Source organism: Helicoverpa armigera, chromosome 19 (genome assembly GCF_030705265.1).
Source record: "Helicoverpa armigera isolate CAAS_96S chromosome 19, ASM3070526v1, whole genome shotgun sequence".
In the NCBI taxonomy this organism is placed as follows: Eukaryota; Metazoa; Arthropoda; class Insecta; order Lepidoptera; family Noctuidae; genus Helicoverpa; species Helicoverpa armigera.
The window spans coordinates 8399592-8418731 of record NC_087138.1 but is presented as its reverse complement, the minus strand read 5'-3'; the positions used below and the strand labels follow the sequence as shown (position 1 = coordinate 8418731).

The 19140-nt window shown below is 35.6% G+C and overlaps 2 protein-coding genes across 4 annotated transcripts in view; both read right to left on the bottom strand.

Moving 5' to 3' along the window:
- LOC135118250 (putative nuclease HARBI1) overlaps positions 1-4040 on the bottom strand; it is a 34573-nt gene extending 30533 nt beyond the window's left edge. Inside the window, exons 1-2 of the mRNA XM_064039579.1 lie at positions 4000-4040; positions 3625-3681 (exon numbers count right to left, since the gene is read on the bottom strand). Coding sequence (XP_063895649.1) covers positions 3625-3681; positions 4000-4040 — 98 coding nt within the window. The remainder of the gene's footprint in view (positions 1-3624; positions 3682-3999) is intronic.
- Positions 1-19140, bottom strand: part of LOC110374150 (brain tumor protein) — a 443804-nt gene that overhangs the window by 372211 nt on the left and 52453 nt on the right. The window lies entirely within an intron of this gene.

Genomic DNA, 19140 nt, shown 5'->3' with positions numbered 1-19140 from the left:
CCTCTATAAACATTACCTACACCAAATAAGCTACTAATCCAATTGTCAAACTACCTCTCTCGTGACGATCTTACCGTCGTACGCGCATACTGAAACCGGTTGTGCATATGGCCGATGACTCGCGAGACATTGCATAACGACCGAGTAATTGGCACGCCATGTTAGCTTAAGACACAGTGTTGATTGGAACGGAGAACTTTATTGAAGAGCTTTGCGTATGAGGGATTTTAGTATTGTTAGAAAATCTTGTTAATTTCAGAAATTTTATTAGGTATATGTTGTTTTGTTTTAAAATATCGCTCTTGCCTACGGATTTCACTGTAAATGGTTTAATCGGTTAGTAAACATGTAGTGAGAACAAAATAGCAGCCAGTTTAGGAATCTTACCTAGGAAGAATAAAAATAGAATCAATGAAGTTGAAAATATGTGCAAGTGTAAAAAAGGTAGCGAATAAAACAGATTGTCAGTTTTTAGTTTGAATCCGCTAATCTCAATGAGCATTAGTTAGCCCATGAATTGAGGAAAGCTATAATTTTTATCCCGATGTGTGGTGTAGTTCCCATGCGATGCGATTGAAACCGCTGGCGGAAGCTAGTGTGAATTTAGAGCATAATAACAAAAAAAAACTGGCTTTACAAACTACATGTTGGACTATCTACTCTTTAAATCCGTTCCCCATTCTCGCCGCCCGTATATCACAACCCCAGTCGCGTGCTCTCGCGCACGTGTCTCATACCGTCACGCCGATAACTCCAACACTCTCTTTGTTTTAACGCAAACGCACACTGAATACAATCCAATACAAATGGTCAAAACATCGGTAAGTTAAGTAAGTTCCGATTTCGTGGATAGAAATCTTTTTTTGGTAGTCGAAACTCGAAAGTATGTTGGGGGAAGATTGATTTACTAAGGTAGATATGTATGCGGTTATTCGTTATACAAACGTTATACTGTATAGGCAGATGGTATGGAATGCAGTTTTATTATCTTTTCTTTATCGACGTCAAAAATCATCAAATGTCCCCGCTGTGGTGAACCCGCTGTGGGTTAGCAGCGGCGAGGGAGTGTCAGACTCTTACTGACTAATAACCGTCGTGTTCCGTCGTAGGCTTTTTATGTACCTGTATGTTTTATTACCTTAGAATTGCATTGAATACTTAATATTTATAGAGTCTTGAGATTTAAGAACATTTGATTATTTTAGTCGGTTCAGAGGTTCTCAATTCGGATGCGACAATTTTTTTTAATTGAAACGGTTATTCGGTTTAAGCTGCTTTCACATTTTCAATCAAGGAGTAACAAATTCTTTGAAATCAGTGAAGCGAAGTTTACACTAAATTAACATACCTTCGCATACATTCGCGAAAAAATAACTTTATTAAAAACTCAACCCACATTACATGCATGACCGTGTAATCGGGTGAATGCACCAATTACCGTCCGAACATAACTTAATTAATTAACTATCAAATACGTTAGTTAACACAAGTTATGCATCCATAACTCGGTTAAGTGAAATTTAAGTTATCGTTAAGTAGAGCATGGTTTATGTAACTTCAAGGTTAAACGTCCATTATGTAGGCACACGTGTTAGAAGACAATGGGTTCTAGTAGGTATATTATTCTAACAATCAAGGGAAATGCTTTTGTTTCCATTTGAATATAATTCAACATTTTTGATGAGTTATTTAATAATTAGTCTTTATTAGATCGTCGTGACACGTGTATTGAAGTGAAAGATTGTTAATTAATAATTCATTTGAATCCTGTCTTCACTTCACTTTTACTACTATGAAAAGGTGAATGTTGTGACGTATAAGGAAGTTCAGGAGTTGGCGCTAAATAGGCGTAAATGGAAGGAGCTGCACCGACAAGAGCTGGGCTCTTAAATTAATGATGATGATAAAGGCGAAAGTTCGTGCGTGTATATCTTTGTTTCCTCTTCACACGCACAGTTTAACGGATTTCGGCAGTAATATGAATGACAAATAAGCAACTTTTTATTTGGGTACGGGATGTAGTTTTCTCAGAAAGAAGACGAAACAGATGGCAGCAGCTAACTAATGTAGTTATGGTCTAACTAATCAATGAACGTATGCGCATGAAATTACGCATGCCTATTAATAAGAATCGCTATTACATAATGTTCTGATATTTACGAATAAATGAAAGCAAGTACATATACACAACCCATTTCCACTCTTATTTTTCGTACCATGTATAAATTTTACTCAGTATATGTTTATTAACGTACTGTTAACGTTAGTACATACATGTTTATTTAAGGCCTAATAATTTAAACTGTGACTAACAGAGTTCTAGTTATCGTAAACTAGTTTACGGTTTCCGATCAACAACTAGTTATTTAGTGACTGTGTTTACTTGTCATACATATTTTAGTGCGATACACGATATTACATGTTTCAAAAAATTCATGTTCTAATTCTTTGTCTTTAACTAGCTAATGTAATAAAGTCTTAAGGTTAGGTATAATAAATTCGAAGTCGGGTAAAAGTTTTCAAGTAGATGTTTTTCGATTCATTATTACAAGCCTCTTCTCGTGCGAAGAAGGTTAGGTTTCTCGACTGTTTATCTGTCTATCTGTACTAATATAATAAAGAGGATTTTTTTTGTTTTGTACCTTAAAGTCTCTAAAACTACTAAAACTAAACTCATCCCGAGTAATGTAGGCTAAATTTTATCCCGATGCAGTAGTAGTAGCGTTCCACGGAACGTGGCTGAAGCCGCGGGAAAATGGCGAGATAAAAATTTACTTGTACTCGAGTCTAGCATCTTTCTCACTCTCGGTTTTTGACAATGTCACAGGTCAACAGTACCTATCATTTTCCATATTTTCCTCACGTAAAAACGGAGAAGACTGGAGAAATTACCAAAAATACCTCGCTTTGATACTTGAATATGTAATGAAGACGTTAAAATAGGCCTTTTCGTACTTACGGGCTTTTTATTTTCAAAGAAAGTCTTTAGCACACCTTTTGGTCCTTGAAAAGGGATGCGGTAAAAGTTTTTGACCTCGGTTAAGATGGCGAAATTTTATTCATTTTGACTAAATTATTTATTTTAATGCATTTGATGTGGAGGAGTGGGGATCATGTTGTGTGGAAGGTGATGAATGTGGAAAGGGAGGGCAAAAAAACTATGGATAGATTGTGTGTAAGTCAATATGGTTAGAAATAATGTTACTTCTGAGATGATGACAAAGAAGATTATGGAAGAAGAAAACATGCTACGCCGTCCCGAAATAAAATTGGAATAAGTCAGCAGTATAATGGTGATGATTTATTGTAATATAATCTAGACTAGAATTTAAATATTTAATACATACATAATTATGATGATGTTAAATCTAATAAAATTATGTAAGAAAATAAAATTAAAAACTACATCAAAGTTATACAAACAAAACGGAGAGCACAAACCAATTGTATACCTTTAGTGAAATTCACAGCATATTTTTTTAAAAACAGTTTTCGCTACATTTGGTATTTTGGCAGCGTTTCCAATGTTACTTTCGTAACAAAGTGGAGAGTGAACACATACGGACAAGATGCTATATTTAGGGTTCCGTAACATGAAACAGTATAAATAATGATAGATCTTACCATATAACGATTAGTTGATTTTCTATGAGGTAGTGCACATTTGATGTTTGTACTGACCTGTAACCAAAGAAAAAAAAACATTATTATCAATTGAAGACACTAATACTAACTAAAGTATATGACTTTATGACTTCCGATTTTAAATTGTATGACTTTATCTTAGCTATACTGATTTTCTTAGTCTGTAATCTGTCACTGTACCTATTAAAGTAAAATATAATATAATAATTTCCATAAGTATAAACATTATTGTTTTGTAAAGAGTTTCTAAATCAATAAAGCCTAATTCTACAATAGTTTAAATAATAAAAAAATACATTACGTTATGTATATCGCACACCATATTCCCTTCAAAATCTTGAAGGGTAAAGGAACCTGTTGATGGTCGCGTGCCACAGAATTATTATCGCCGCCATTTTGAATGTAAGTGTGTATGCGTTACGGTTTCATTTGTCATTTGTGATATACGTCACGTGATTGGCTCGCCAATTTGTCCTTGTTTGAAACGGGTTCCGCACGCAATCTTAGGATTATTTCTATGGGATAATGGGAATGCATAAGTGCTTTGTATTTGATTAGCGTGAATTATTTTTTTGAGAAAATTGCACACAGTCTGTCAGCGAAGTACAGGTCCGATTTGAAAGATTCTTTCCGGGTTAGGTAACCCATTTATTGAGGAAGGCTACTTTTTACCTGGCATTGAGAATTCTCACGAAACGCAGGTAAAACCACTGGCAGAAGCTAGTACAAAACATACACGTAAAAACATTTATGCTATCTGTAAATACATCAAATTAATATTGAAAAGAGTTTGCAATAAAATAGAGATTCCAACAAAAGCCTATTAAAATTTTAATCCCTTTAGTAAACTTTGTTCTTTGAACAAATAACACCCGTAAATATCACTAACTGAAGATTATTCAGTAAGCAAACGTTAATTAATTCGTTAAATTATGACAAGCTTTCGCTTAACAATATTAATGTCTTTAATGAAACCTTTGGAACTTACATTGATTTATAAAGTGAATTTATCATAATATAAGGATTGGAATGGTGACTCAATTTATGGATGAGTATGAAAACACTTTGATTGAAGTGATTTTATGAGTATAGAGATATTTAATAATAAACGGCATTTTATAGTGTAATTTGCATTATAAATATAACATTATTCAGTATTATTATTTGCTTGGATATTTATGACTGGACACTAATCTTTTTAAAACTAATTTTAATTAAATCTTGAAAGTCATGAAAAAATGTTAGTGTTGTAACTAAAATGTTGTTTTGTTTTTTTTTTCTAAATTGTGCTATACGAAACTCTTAAATAGTATTTTTATAGAACTAAGCAAGAGACCGTTTAAAAATAGTGTGTCAATTTCTCGGAATGTCTCGTCTAAATAAAGATTCAAATACTTAATTAAAAGATATTCAGTCTGTTGATATTATTTATTTATTTCTGTAGGTCTTCATGACTTGAAATATATATAAAAATATATTGAAAGATTGAAAATTTGCCAATCAATAGATCAATAGATTCGAATAACTATATAACTATTAAGTCATCTGTGGTATTACTTATTTACCATAAAACGAAGAAACTTTATTGCTTCATTTTATTTAACTGGCTAATCAATAGTCCTATTCCTTGACACGTATGATTACCTTAATGGAAAAAGTTACGATGTAATTGCGCATACGGTCAGGCAAAACGGTAATTACAAATAACTCGTTTAATTTATTTATTTTATCACTACCGTACTTTGACTATTAATTAATAACTATTTCCCGCATTTTCATGCGCATTCCGGTGGTTCTTTTTAAAGACAAAATATAGTCTATCTAAATATCGAAATATATTTAAGTTACTTGAGAATAATCTAGCTTTCCAACAGTGAAAGAATTTTTAAAATCCATTCAGTCTTTATGGTGTCAGCAAACAAAAAATGTATTATTTTTTATATTAGTATAGATAATCATAAATAGTAAGCCTTGTGAATACGGATTAATCCATTTTTTACCACCCAGAAAAATATGGTCAAAAAATAAAATGAGTTTTTTTTGGTGTTTTTTTTACTAATTAAAAAATATATAAAAAATATGCATTCAAAAGAAATACACAATCATAAAATTCACGACCTATATAACAAAAGATAAGGTTGAGTAAGGCCTTTATCAACTACAAAGAGGTCGGTAAGGTCGACGCGGTTTATCGGCCGACAACTGGCCCTTCCACCCTATCAACGGAAAGTGATAAATCCACTTCTGCGTACTTTAACTGTTTGTTAAATGGCCGCCGACTTTACATAGTCGTATATTGTGAGGAAAAAGTTATGTAAACTTTGTTTGTTGCATGTAAGTTAGTGGTGGTGTTAATGTATAATTATAGTGCTTTTTTTCTAGGTTTGTTTTTATCATTAAATTCTTGGGTCAAGTAAAGTCTTTGAATTTTTATGGTGTTTAAAGAGAGTATAGAGCAGCTGTCAAAGTTATGTAATCAGTTTGCTGATTGAAAACAAAACTCGGCAAATGCGAGTTTGACTTTCCACGACGGTTTCCGTACTTACCAGTACTTTTAAAAAAGCAAATAAAAAAAATATGACTCTAGTTAGACTATCAATCGGTCTCACACTCAACTTTTCGAAATGCGAAATTTTCATTCCTGACACCAACATTCATAGGCAAACGATTATTTCAAAATTTCATACCATAGCTCCGCAACTAAAAATCATTGAGAAAGCCTCTCTTCGCCTACTAGGGTCTCCGATCTATGACGACTCTTTTTCCTCTTTTATAGAGGAAAAAATTCAAAACTTCAATGACATTTCGGACAGGTTACTTAAAATTAATGTACATTCGGCATATACCCTTATTCGATATTGTTGTTTCGGACCAAAATTTACTTATATTCTTCGCTCTTCTCATTTGTGGAAACATCCGATCCTATTAGATAAAGTTGACAAAATTATCAGGAACACCCTTTCTCTAATATTAAATGTGGCCCTGGACGACCGAGCCTGGCAACAGGCCTCACTGCCTATTCGCTTGGGAGGCCTCGGCGTCCGCAAAATTTCCAGTCTTAGTTTACCGGCATTCCTCTCCTCGGTCCACAGCACCGCAAGTCTCACTAGGAAAATTCTATCTTCCTCACTGGTGGACTTTGGGGTGCCGTGTTTGGCCGATGCGTTGAATACTTGGAAAATGACTTGCCCAAATACGGTTATGCCCAGTGACCCCTCCTCTCAGAGACAGTGGGATGGGCCGCTCTGCAGCATCACACGGAATGATCTTCTTAATACGTGTAATGGTGCTGCCGAGCGTGCTCGCCTGCTGGCTGTGGGAGTATGGGAATCTGGACTATGGTTGCAGGTTATTCCGTCAACCAGCATAGGCACTATGCTGGATGACAACACCTTCCGGATAGCTACATGCCTTCGATTAGGCGCTCCTGTGTTGCTCCGCATCGCTGCCATTGCGGTGAAGCTGTCGACAGCCTCGGGCACCATGGTCTGTCGTGCTGCAGAAGTGCTGGTCGTATTGCACGGCATGCCAGCATTAACGACATTATCCGTCGTGCTCTTTCCACCGCCGGCGTACCAGCTGTTTTAGAGCCTAATGGACTGGTACGTGACGATGGAAAGAGGCCAGATGGTATGACGTTGTTGCCATGGAAGATGGGTAGGCCCTTGTGGGACGCAACATGCGTCGACACCCTGGCGCCATCACATCTTCCTAGCACGGCAGTCTGTGCTGGGGCGGCTGCAGCTTCTGCAGAGACCACCAAGCGGCGCAAATATAATAACCTTATTGGAAATTATAGTTTTGAGCCGTTTGGGGTCGAAACGCTCGGACCGTGGGGCCCGAGTTCGCGGTTACTTTACAAGGACATCGCGAAAAGGCTTGTCGACGCTTCGCGTGACCAGAGGGCTGGCTTATTCTTTGGACAAAGAATTAGCATTGCCATTCAACGTGGCAATGCAGCCAGTCTTCTGGGCACGTTTCCGGAGGACAGTGATGCGGAGGAATACTTCGACGCCTGATCGATGCTCTTTTATATTATGTTTTATGTTTATATACATTTTGTATATAGTATTTTATTTTTAGTTTTGTATAAAGATAAGTAGCTTAAGTTTGTATATATGTATAGTGTGTACATTAATAATTCAATAAAATATTTTAGTGACTCTAGTTTACAGAAAATATTTGGTTGTTATAGCGGCAATAGAAACACATCTATCCCATGAAAATTTCAACTATCCCTTTTTACTTTATGAGTGCAGAACCCTTGAAAGTAAAAGTAGTTATGAAATACCATCTTATGTCGACATAACTATCGTCATTAAATAGGTCACTTTGTCAGAATCCCTCCTTTTTATACCAGGAAAATCATAAAGTTACTGCATGAAAGAACTGACATATTAATTGCAATTTTGCTTCTGCACGTTTCAGTCATAATTTCAGGAAGAATGGAGTTTCGGGCAAGAAGTGCTCGTCTAAATTATACTGAGTTTCCTGATACCAAAGATATGTAATATTGGAACTTATTTTTTATTTTAGTTGGGAGAAAAAAGAGGTGAAGTGATCAGGGTGTATTTTTGTCTCAGCAGCTACAGTAGACGACATAATATTTAAGGTCGATAAGTATAGCTCATCTAAGCTAAAAGTACGCTAATTCCTTCTTTGTATGAGAAGAGGCTTTTGCCCTACAGTGGAAAAGTAAATATAAGTGGGGATAACTTTATGTATTTGGTGGTCCAATTTGCTAACTACTCTGAACCATATTTCCACACTAAACGGACGGACGATCTGGCTAAGGTCGCCGGGAAGCAGCGGACTTCTTTCGGCTGATACGATGATATTATATACGATTATAAAATAAATAAATATTTTAATTCATAATTTTCAGTACCTATTTAGTTGCATACTCGCGATATTTCCAGGTATTTTCGTGACCGTATCGGACGTGTTGGAAGACCATTCTAAGTCCCATTCATAGTGAAACTCGTCACGGTATATTCTCAATACAAACAAATTACATGTCGTGTTTGATAACAAGATCTTTATTTGTTTTTTATCAATCACCTGCGCACCCATTGTCATATTGTTACCTTTGATCTGTTATATTTTGTTGTTCATTGTAAAACTTCCGCTTTGAAAATATACAGACGTACGTCGTGTATAATGCCCACAAATGATATAGGTAAGTCACATCTATAATGTTACCTCGAGGAATTTTGTAGATTATTTTCTATGTATGAGAAAGAAACTGCAAATGGTTTGAAAAGGTATTCATAAACTTTGAGATCCGGTCTCACCTATCCTTTACCCAACTATGTTGGGGTCGGCTTCCAGTCTAGCCGGATGTACCTGAGTACCAGTGTTTTACAAGGAGCCACTGCCTATCTGACTTCCATACAATACATTCTTAGTCATAGGCACATAATACATAGTAGAATATGCTACAAATAGTGACCAAATGTTAATGACCTTCGCACAGTATCAACTCCATTCCTAGAAGACGGTGAGTAATTAATTTATCCAATGGACGAGAAGTACTTCCATACCACGGAGGAAGGAAAGACACCAGAGATGCCATAAGAAAGGTAGCTCAGGCACCTTCTTGTAGGTCATGGTAATGCACGTTAGGCGTGAACAAAGCGATCAATTACAAGAGCTAACGAAGCGTTCGAGTTCCTTGTCAAATCATGACCAATCTGCCAAAGATTGGTCTTGATTTTATTTAGAAAGAAAATTTTGCGGATTCTGAAGAAGACGTATTTTGGCACGCTACTTTCTTAGGAGATATTGCGTTATGACATCTCTGCTAGTCATTTTGTTCTCTATGGAACATTTGAACTGAGAAGAGAAAACAAATGACATTAGTCATCGAATCATGCGCAGCTGTCGAGTGTTATAGTTTAAAGTAGTTAAGGCAGAGGTTAATAGTGTCTTTCCTGTAAAGAATTGTATCGTCATAGCTCAGTTCTGTTTGAAAATACTTTGTGAAATTGATTAGACTGTTTGTTTTTGATGAATCATTGTTTAGACCTGGCTAGACAATGAGTGTTCTAGTGACAATCTCCAGAAATTACGATTTTACATCGATGACGATATAAAGTACAGTTTTTTATTTAAAACGGTCCACCGCCGCGTTTGTGTGTCTTGCCGTGATAAACTCAAAAACGACTGCAGGAATTTAAATAAGATTCAAACTAATAGATTCAGATACTAGTTGGGATATTTATTTATATAGTATATACTTATATAAATAAATATCCCAACTAATATATTTTATATAGACTATCTACATAATTATGTAAATCGGTTCAGTAGTTTTGGTGTGGACCGACAGACAGTCATTTTCGCATAATATTCGTAAAGATTAATTACCTATATGCGCATATTATTATTATATCTGTCAATGACGTCATTACAACGGAATACGAACCGACAAAGGACCCGCTAGGTCATCCCGAGGACACGGGTTCATATCGTGAACTGTTTATCTCTGAGTCCTATTATCATTACAACGAACATTGTATTAAATTACATTATAATGACCTGTAGGTATATTACATTGTTTTAAAGTATTGTCTTCTGTCTGCTCGGGATGAACTCTAAAACTGTCGAACAGATTGTCATGCAGTTTTCAGTTAAAGATGAAGGGGATTATCAGAAAGATTTGGGTGTACTATTATCCGATTGAGACCGAAAACTGATACTTAAAAGGCTGTTGCTTTAACTATTAACGATGGATTTCTATAAGCTGCCTATCCGTTGAATTGCGATTAGAAATCGAATTTAGACATTAACTCCAAATAACTTAAGCTCAATTCAATCTCGAGTCTTAACACAACGTGTAGATAAGTTACAGAAATCTGCAGTAGGCCACCACGACCTGTAACCCTTAAACAAAACAATAAACCAATCTAGTATACCAGAAGCAGTCACGTATAACTTAATTAAAGCAGATTTGGATCCCACAATAATGGTCCCAAGGTCGGCACGAGGTCGAAATGTCAGAAGGACATATTAAAATTAGGATTCCTTGTTGTATTAATATGGAATATCTTTATTGTTATCTCTACTTTTTTAAAAAAAGCTAGTTTTTAAGTTCGAACGCGTTTACCTCAGGTCATAAAGTATTTGGAGATTTTTTGCAGTGTGAAATACTTAAGTTGGGTAAGCGACGGAGTTCAGAAGGGATATGAGAGAAACCACAGGGAGATGCTAGTGTTATTTCTGCTGGCTGCATTAATATTAAGTTCCCACATAGTTGAAACAATTTTGTAAAAAAATATCAAAATGAGTAGGGTCCTAAAATTGTCCAAAACCGATTTAGTTTATCTTTGAGGTCTTCAATAAGTTTAGAACAAATATAATGCGATGATATTTACTTTTCGATCACATTTCTTTATTACTATAGTTTCGCAAAGCCCTAAAGATTTTCATCTAAAAATAACTCAATCCGACTAGACACAGAAAATGAGCGTATATTTGAAGATTAATAAAACAATAAAAGGATCCATTTATTCTTCTGACATATTACTCTGTCTACGCTTTTAAGATATACAATAGTTTTATTATAAACGATTCAGAGTATACCACGGAGGAAGGAAATATAGCAAAGATGCCAGAAAGCAGGCAGGTCCAGCACCTTCTAGCTCAAGTACGTACGATGGCGTCATCAAAACGCCGGAATCATTGACACATCTGATTGGTCTTAATTGATTGGTGATTTAGTTTAAAATGGCCAGTTCCATATAAGGCTTATGAGGATGGAACCAGTAACGTTATCTCTCGTCTCGTATCCCAACACTCATATTTTAGCAAATCTAATTTCTTAAGAGTTTATAATTTAGCCTGCAGTACCTACGTGCTTCGCTGTGTATAGAGTGACAATAAGGAATCCGCTCGACCGATTTTGTGCAAACTTCATATAAACCTTCAACTAAATAGTCTGAACAAAGCCTAAACATTTGGTTTGCATAGGTGAGACCATTCTTGAGTTATAAAATTACTTGCCAATCAATCAATCAATCACAACATAATCTTACAACAAAAATCAAGAACAATCAATCAACTTACAACGAAAGGTGACATAAATTTTTATACATACATATGTACATACCTAGATGACATCTCCACTCATAATTTTGTTCTCCACGGAATATTCATGTGTAACTGTTTTTGTAACTGTGACGTAGGCATGTGACGTAATTGCAAACAAAATGGTGGGCTAGGACGATGAAGGTCGGTTAAGGATACAAGGTCACGACCAAATGTTCTAGTTCCCTTATGTCGGTGAAGAATTGATGTTTGTTTGTTTTTGTTTTGACTATTCTCCGTTGTCTTGTTCTGTTTTGTATATGTACGTAGAAGTTAGTTGAATTATTAGATTATTGCAGAAGTCTGAAATAGTGTTTGGTCGTGGTGGTCTAGTGGTCAAAGCACCTAACTCTCCAGAAGGGACCAGGGGTTTGATTTCAAGTCAAGGTTGAAGGTGATTATTCTGAACATTATCATAAACCTACTTTTGACGAGTAAAGAGAGTAAGATGTAAAATGTCGTTAGAGAAATGTGTTGCGAAGAAGGCTTACAAAATTCTTGGTCTTCATAGGAGATAGTCCAAAAACCACTTACAAAGATATTAAAATTCAGCTAATATAGAGGTAGTAAAATCGAAAGTACAGAACCATTTAGCAACCAGGCCGTATCTCATTCGCGTCGTGTTTTGAATGTCCAAATTAATACGAATGCTGCAGAGGTCCATTGTTTGGAACCTGATTTATATTCTGGAGATAACACTACACCAGAAGTTATGGAATCAGCTTTAGATTTAGATTTTTGGGTAAATTAAGGAATTACTTGAATAAAATTCTTGTGAGCGAATCATCTACATTTTTGGACATGATAATTATGTTACAAAATTCCCTTGTCATGCTCGGAGAACTTTATTTAGAATGTATACTTTTTTTTGCAGGTACATGTACTACATAATTTCTACCTTTATTGTTGGATAAAATGTAATCTAAAGACCACGCAGGTAAATCTGCTTTCCGACGGAAATAAGTACCTAACCTCGCAAATTACTATTTTTAAAAGTATGTCTTTAACGTAACCTAACCAATTTCAAACATTCTATCACAGTAAGGACAATTTAAAACCAGTTAAATCCAGCCAATCATTCAATCAAAAGGCCTATCCATTCATATCTACATCGTGTCATACAATTAACTATTAACATATGTAATTACAATACTGTTCATTTAGTTTTGAGTGACGCACTGACTGTCAGACTGATAATGAATTAGAGCTTCCGTTCGAACGATAGTTCTATCTATTGTTTTAATTATTGTACGTACTTTGTTTTATTTTGTTACTATGTAAAAAATAGGCTGATTAATTACATTAATTACGTTACATCGAGATACTGTCAAATGAGTTTGTAAAGAACCAAACTCCCAACGATGAGTACTTGTTCGACTCCTGGTCAGGCAAATGCAACTTGCACCAATGCAACTTTTCTATGTTTGTACTAACTGTCTAAGTTTATCTTAGACACTGATACACTGACTGATTATAGGTAAAGGATAGGATAGGATAGGATAGGAGGAACTGCCTCGTTGGTCTAGCTGTCGCAAGTGCGGCTGCTGAGCACGAGGTCTCGGGTTCGATTCCCGGGTCGGGCCGAAATCGCTTTGTGGGTTTTAGAAGACTTTCACAAAGCAGCCCGGAGCCTGGAAATTGGTGATTGATACACCCGTGCATCGGAGAGCACGTAAATGTCGGTCCTGCGCCTGATCTCTCTCCGGTCGTGTCGGATTGCCGTCCCATCGGGTTATGAGAGTGAAGGAATAGGGAGTGCACCTGTGTCTGCGCAAATCCTTGTGCACTATAATATGTCCTGCGCAATTGGCTGATCTCCTTAAATGAGAACAGCCGCCGTAGCCGATAATCGGCTAGGAGGACATCATCATCATAGGTAAAGGAAAACTTCTCGAAGAAACCTGGACTTAACTGTCTGAAATCACCAACCCGCATTGAGCAAGCGTGGTGAATAATGCTCAATCCTTCTCCGTGTGAGAGGAGGCCGCAGCCCAGTAGTGGGACGATTAAAGAGGCTGATGATGAAAAATTGCTAGTAGGTAGGTAAACTTCTCAAAATCTTGTAACAATCCCATGTATCAAAATTGAAAATAGTTGCGATACGTAAATTCAACTGGAACAAAACTCGAGTGGAAATATTTTAATAGTGTTTAATATACGAGTAGAAGGGAACAATGCTCGCGAATATTACGCAGCATGCATTCAACAGCAAACTGAACAATAGTGGAGATTCGTTAGTGATACGTAAGCGGTATCTCGTACTAGGAAAACTCGAAATTCATAACACTGTTATACTTAGTTACTAAAATCTTTACTTACTTCATCTTTTGTCTAGCGCCCCAAAATCACTCACAATAATAATTATCAGCTTCCTATTTTTTTGACGGGATATCATCAAATGACCCCTCCCGCTGTGGGTGCAGCGTTAGGGACTGTCAGATTCTTCCTGAATGACCACCGTGTTTCTTTTTAAGCCCTTATGTACCAGGGCCGCGGTAAATCGTCTGCCTAACCTCCGAACTATGTTGGAGTCGTTTTCCAGTGTAACCGGTTTCAGTTGCATTACATGAAGCGACTGCCTATGTGACCTCTTCATCCCAGTCAACCGATACCCCTTAGTAAGATTAGTGCCAGATATTCTGACTACTCGAAAAGACTGTCAAGGCTTGATTATGACAGTTGGGACCACTAATTTAATGTTATGAGTCTATCAGCAAACCTCCCCGGCTTCTCACGGTCGATATGTCTATTCAACTATATATGAATTAGAATTTGCTCAACTCGAAGTCGAATGTAATTGTCACGTAGTAACGGTTAACATACCTACCATAGTTGCTGAACAATACTCCATGAGGCTTTGTTCCAAACGCACTATAGGCCAGTATGTACCATATATGTAGCAGCCTAAAATGGTGTTGCAAGACTATGCTAACAGTTACAGCTTTGTACCGAAAATATCAAAATACAAGATGAATAGTCTTCATGATTCAACTTTCTTCTTTGCCATTTGCCTAGTCCTTTCTCAACTGTATTGGGTTGGCTTCCAGTCTAACCGTATGCAGCTGAGTACCAGTCTTTTACAAGGAGCGACTGCCCTATCTGACCTCCTAAACCCAATAACCTGGTCCCCTGGCCCCTGGGTAAGAATAGTTGTCAAGCTTACTGGGTAACGACTGCCAAAGACGTTCAATGACAGCTGGGACCTACAGTTTATCGTGCTTGAAACACAGTAATTGATGTCCAAGACATACTTAGGACTGAAGAAGCATGATGGGTTTCAGACAGTTTGAGTATGACACTCCCTCACAACAAGCTGCACCGACAACGAGAGGGGTCATTTGATGATTTCCCAAAGAAAAAGAGGTTGGTAATACAATAAGTCACCACGACTTAAAGATTACAATGTAAGTAAAGTATTTTTATATCCTTATCAGGTTTCAAGGGCAAGTCGTAAGTATTATCTTAATGGCATTTCAATGTAGACATTGTCCTTTATCGTAAACGAGTTTTTAACTTGCCAGTAGGTCAGTGTTTTACAAAAATGTGGGTCACAAATACCTGTTTTCGTTCATGATTGGTTTTTGATGACTTCTATGAAAATATTCTTTTTTGGTGCGCCATGTAGCTGATAGCCAATAATTAGTTAGATAGATAGATTCTCACGTAAATTCTCTAGTAATACCTACACTATAGAACTTTGTTAAGAAAATCTAAAATTAAATGGAAAATCTTTTTGTAAAGGATAATATTTACTTTTTCCTTCCAAAATTTAATGAGAATTGAGTAGGTACATTCCAAGGAATGGAATACTATGTTAGAAAGCCGTAGAGTTTGTTTGTACTTTGTACTGCTATGCAATAATCTCGGGAACTACTGGAAACCCTTCAAACAGTCACAATATTGTAACCAAAATTCGCAAAGAACAACATTGCCCCTTTAAAAATACCCACCAGACAATTAAACGCCCAAAACTGGTTCAAACCAGTCTGCTTTCAAGTATTTTTTACTGGCGGTGACGGTATAATCTGACCGCATTTTAACTGGCAAGGTTAAAACTTTGACTTTTCAAGGACAGAGATATCTACACTGATGTTAAAAATACGTCCTTTTTAAAAATCTGGCAAAGCGACTTGCTGACACTTCAAGTGACCCAAAGGCTGGTTTTTATTTTGGTCAAAATTTAAGGATTGCCATCCAACCGTGGCAATGCTGCCAGCCTCTTGGGTACACTCCCGGTGGGCCGCGATGAGGAGTTTTTTGATGCCATTTTATAATTGTTTTTAGTTGTATATATGTATAAATAAGTTTATTTTTACTACCGAATATTGGTAATGTGTTTTATTACATAGATAAGCCTTATTTTCCACCTCTGAAAGAAGATCTACTTATAAATATTGTCATCTTCATTATCGAGATCAGACACAAATATAGCATAAGGACTGGGAAAGTCGAAGTAAACTTTGCCTAACCTTAGAATAAAAGTCTAGACCTCAAACTTTTTTCATTATTCTGTAGTAGGTAACTAGGTACTCAGACTAAATAATTCAGTCTACCCACTAAGTATATATCTATTCTAGTAATAACGCATACCAAAGACACTAAACATAATAAGTAGCTAGGTACTTAAATCTCTTTTTATTTATTTATTCTTTTAATTCAGGCTTCAATACACATACATATAAATACCTATACAATTAGTCCTTAATAAAAACAAATAAAGAAAAAAAACTATATTTAGGTATATAAAAAACACATTAAATCATTTGGTGCTGTATATTCACTTATATAGATATTTACAATACATATAAAAAACTATCGTAGTAAAACAAAAAAAAAACACTATACCTAACGAATACACGTAAAGAAATTCATCCCCATCGCTGTCAACTGGGAGCGTATTACATACAATATGCTAAAATCTCTTTGATACAGACATACACACAGTTAGTCCTTAATAAAAACAAATAAAGAATAATATCCCTATCGAAGGACATGGCGCTTGCCAGCAAAATGCTGCCAATTATTCAAGCAACATAAATTGGAAGCTGCTTAAGGAAATGAAGGCTTATTTGTATGAATAATATGTGTCATTGTTTATTGCTTTAAGTAGGTACCTCGTCTGTCTGGTGTCCTAGTACTTTTCATGGATGGTCATGTTATGTGAGGGATAAAGTAACGTTATAAGCTTACTACTTAGATGTTATGCTACCCTGGTAACTATCGTGAATGAATGGGTATTATAAAGACAGTTAGAATATAAAATTATTCCTTCTTTCTTTTAATCAGGTACACAAAACCTTTCCCATTTATAACTAAATACTATCTAACGCTTTATAGTAAAACATATAAAAAAAATTACAACGTACATGATTATTATTTTAATTATAGGTAGATACTGAACATATTTTTTTTATCAACTTTCGTACACTTTTTTAATCAGTTTGAATTACTTTCCGAAACTTCATAAGAATGTTTTTTTTTTATCCAAAACTAAATTAGGTTACTTCATAAAAGGAAGTCAAATTTTCTACAGCAGTGGGGTTGAGGACCAATTCCTCAGCGTTACAATGAGCCCCGTCTTACTGGTGACTCTTCAACTTGGTCACGAAGACCTTTCACATTGGCTTTACGCCTATCATCGGACGACTTACCGCCGTTTCAACTGCCACATGAACCCATGGGCTAACACAACTCGGCATACTGCCGAGGCACGATGAGACACAGACTCGGCTGCGCTCCATAATCCACAATAGCTTTCCTCAATAGCATATTGCTTCAACACCAGATATAGGATTAGATCAGCCCTACATCTGACCACTGATACACTGTGTAGAAACGGACTCCCCGCTTTGCCATTGCGAAATAACGTACGCGTGCTAAATGGCAAGAAAACTCTGATATCGCGATGTAGAACTTTTCACATTTATATCTAAACTATTCGAAAAACCTAACATGTAATATTTTTCTATCAATCTAGAATCTTATTAGAATATTTCAACACCAAAATAAGGTTTAAAATATAATGTTTTGTTCATATTTTTTTGCGGGAAAAGGATAGACTTATATAACTCGCGGTGGTAACGAGAAGGACAGCAATCATAATAGGCTAACTGACGGCAAGGCGTGCTATTGTGCTGCCATCTCTTATGTGGCTGCGAAACTACGCGTCCCTGAAGTAACCTAAATAAATAATTCGTAAAAATCTTGCACATTTTTATGAATATTTTTGGTTTAGTTAAAATTAGTTTCTATAGTTGATTTTGTAATTAATTGAATAATTAATTAATAGTTTTTCTTTATAATTCAACAATTATTTGTTTTACATTAAAACAGAAAAGATAATGTAGATATTTTTTCATATCTTAGTTTTCATGTGGATTAGTTTTACAAACAAATTATTGAGACAAGACATTAGTTCAATGAAAACGCAATTGATAAGTAGGTATTGTTCCGATTTATATTATGATTGTAACACAATGTTTTTGAAAACTATTTTGTATCTGTTTTTAAATACCTAGCTATATTGTTTATAATGATAGGTACAGTATAATAGACAATAATTTGTCTTTACAGCCATATTTCGATAGTAATTTTTTTTAATGCCTACCTACCAACGAAAAATAATTTTCCAACTTTGTCTGTGTGTCCATTATAAAATCTTGTAATTAAATTAAACTCCTTCCGATATCTCGAATAACCCAATATTTTCTTCTGATAACTAAAACGTAAATCCCTAAAATTTTAGTGTACTTATTGATATTTATCTAGAACCAGAAAATACTGTTCAACAAATCGAAACTGGTTTTACCGAAGTCTTAAAGACACCCCTTTACAACTCTTAGTACAAATTACGACTAAAAAGAGGGAAACGGCACCCTTCAAAATTAAAATTACCATATCCAACAAAAGATATCTGCATCACGCTATTAAAGTTTCCATCCAAAATAACATACGTACAAATATTATTTTAGTACGTACAGGAGTCCGTACTCTTCACAAGAAGGCAGTTTACAAGGAACGGCTGCTCTGAACTTCCATATGTAGTCAAGTTTCGGTCTTCAAACCAATCTCAACATATTGTAATGTTCCATTAGTATATCATTAACATAGGGCCATTATAATGCATAGATACCTCATAGAATTGTAGTCAAGCAGTTGATATAATCAGGTATTAACCCATACAATTGATGAAGACACTTTGACTCCCTTTTTTACATTTTTGGGACTTTTTGGAAAACTAATTATTGTTTGCACGATAAAGATTCCGCAACGATTTGAAAAAATATTTTTCTGTTGGAAAGCTACACCATCTCGGCACCTACTTAGTTATTAATATGAAACAATACAATGTTCTTTTTTGCTTATTCTTAAACTAGAGCAAGTTGCCTCGCTAAACAGCATACCTGC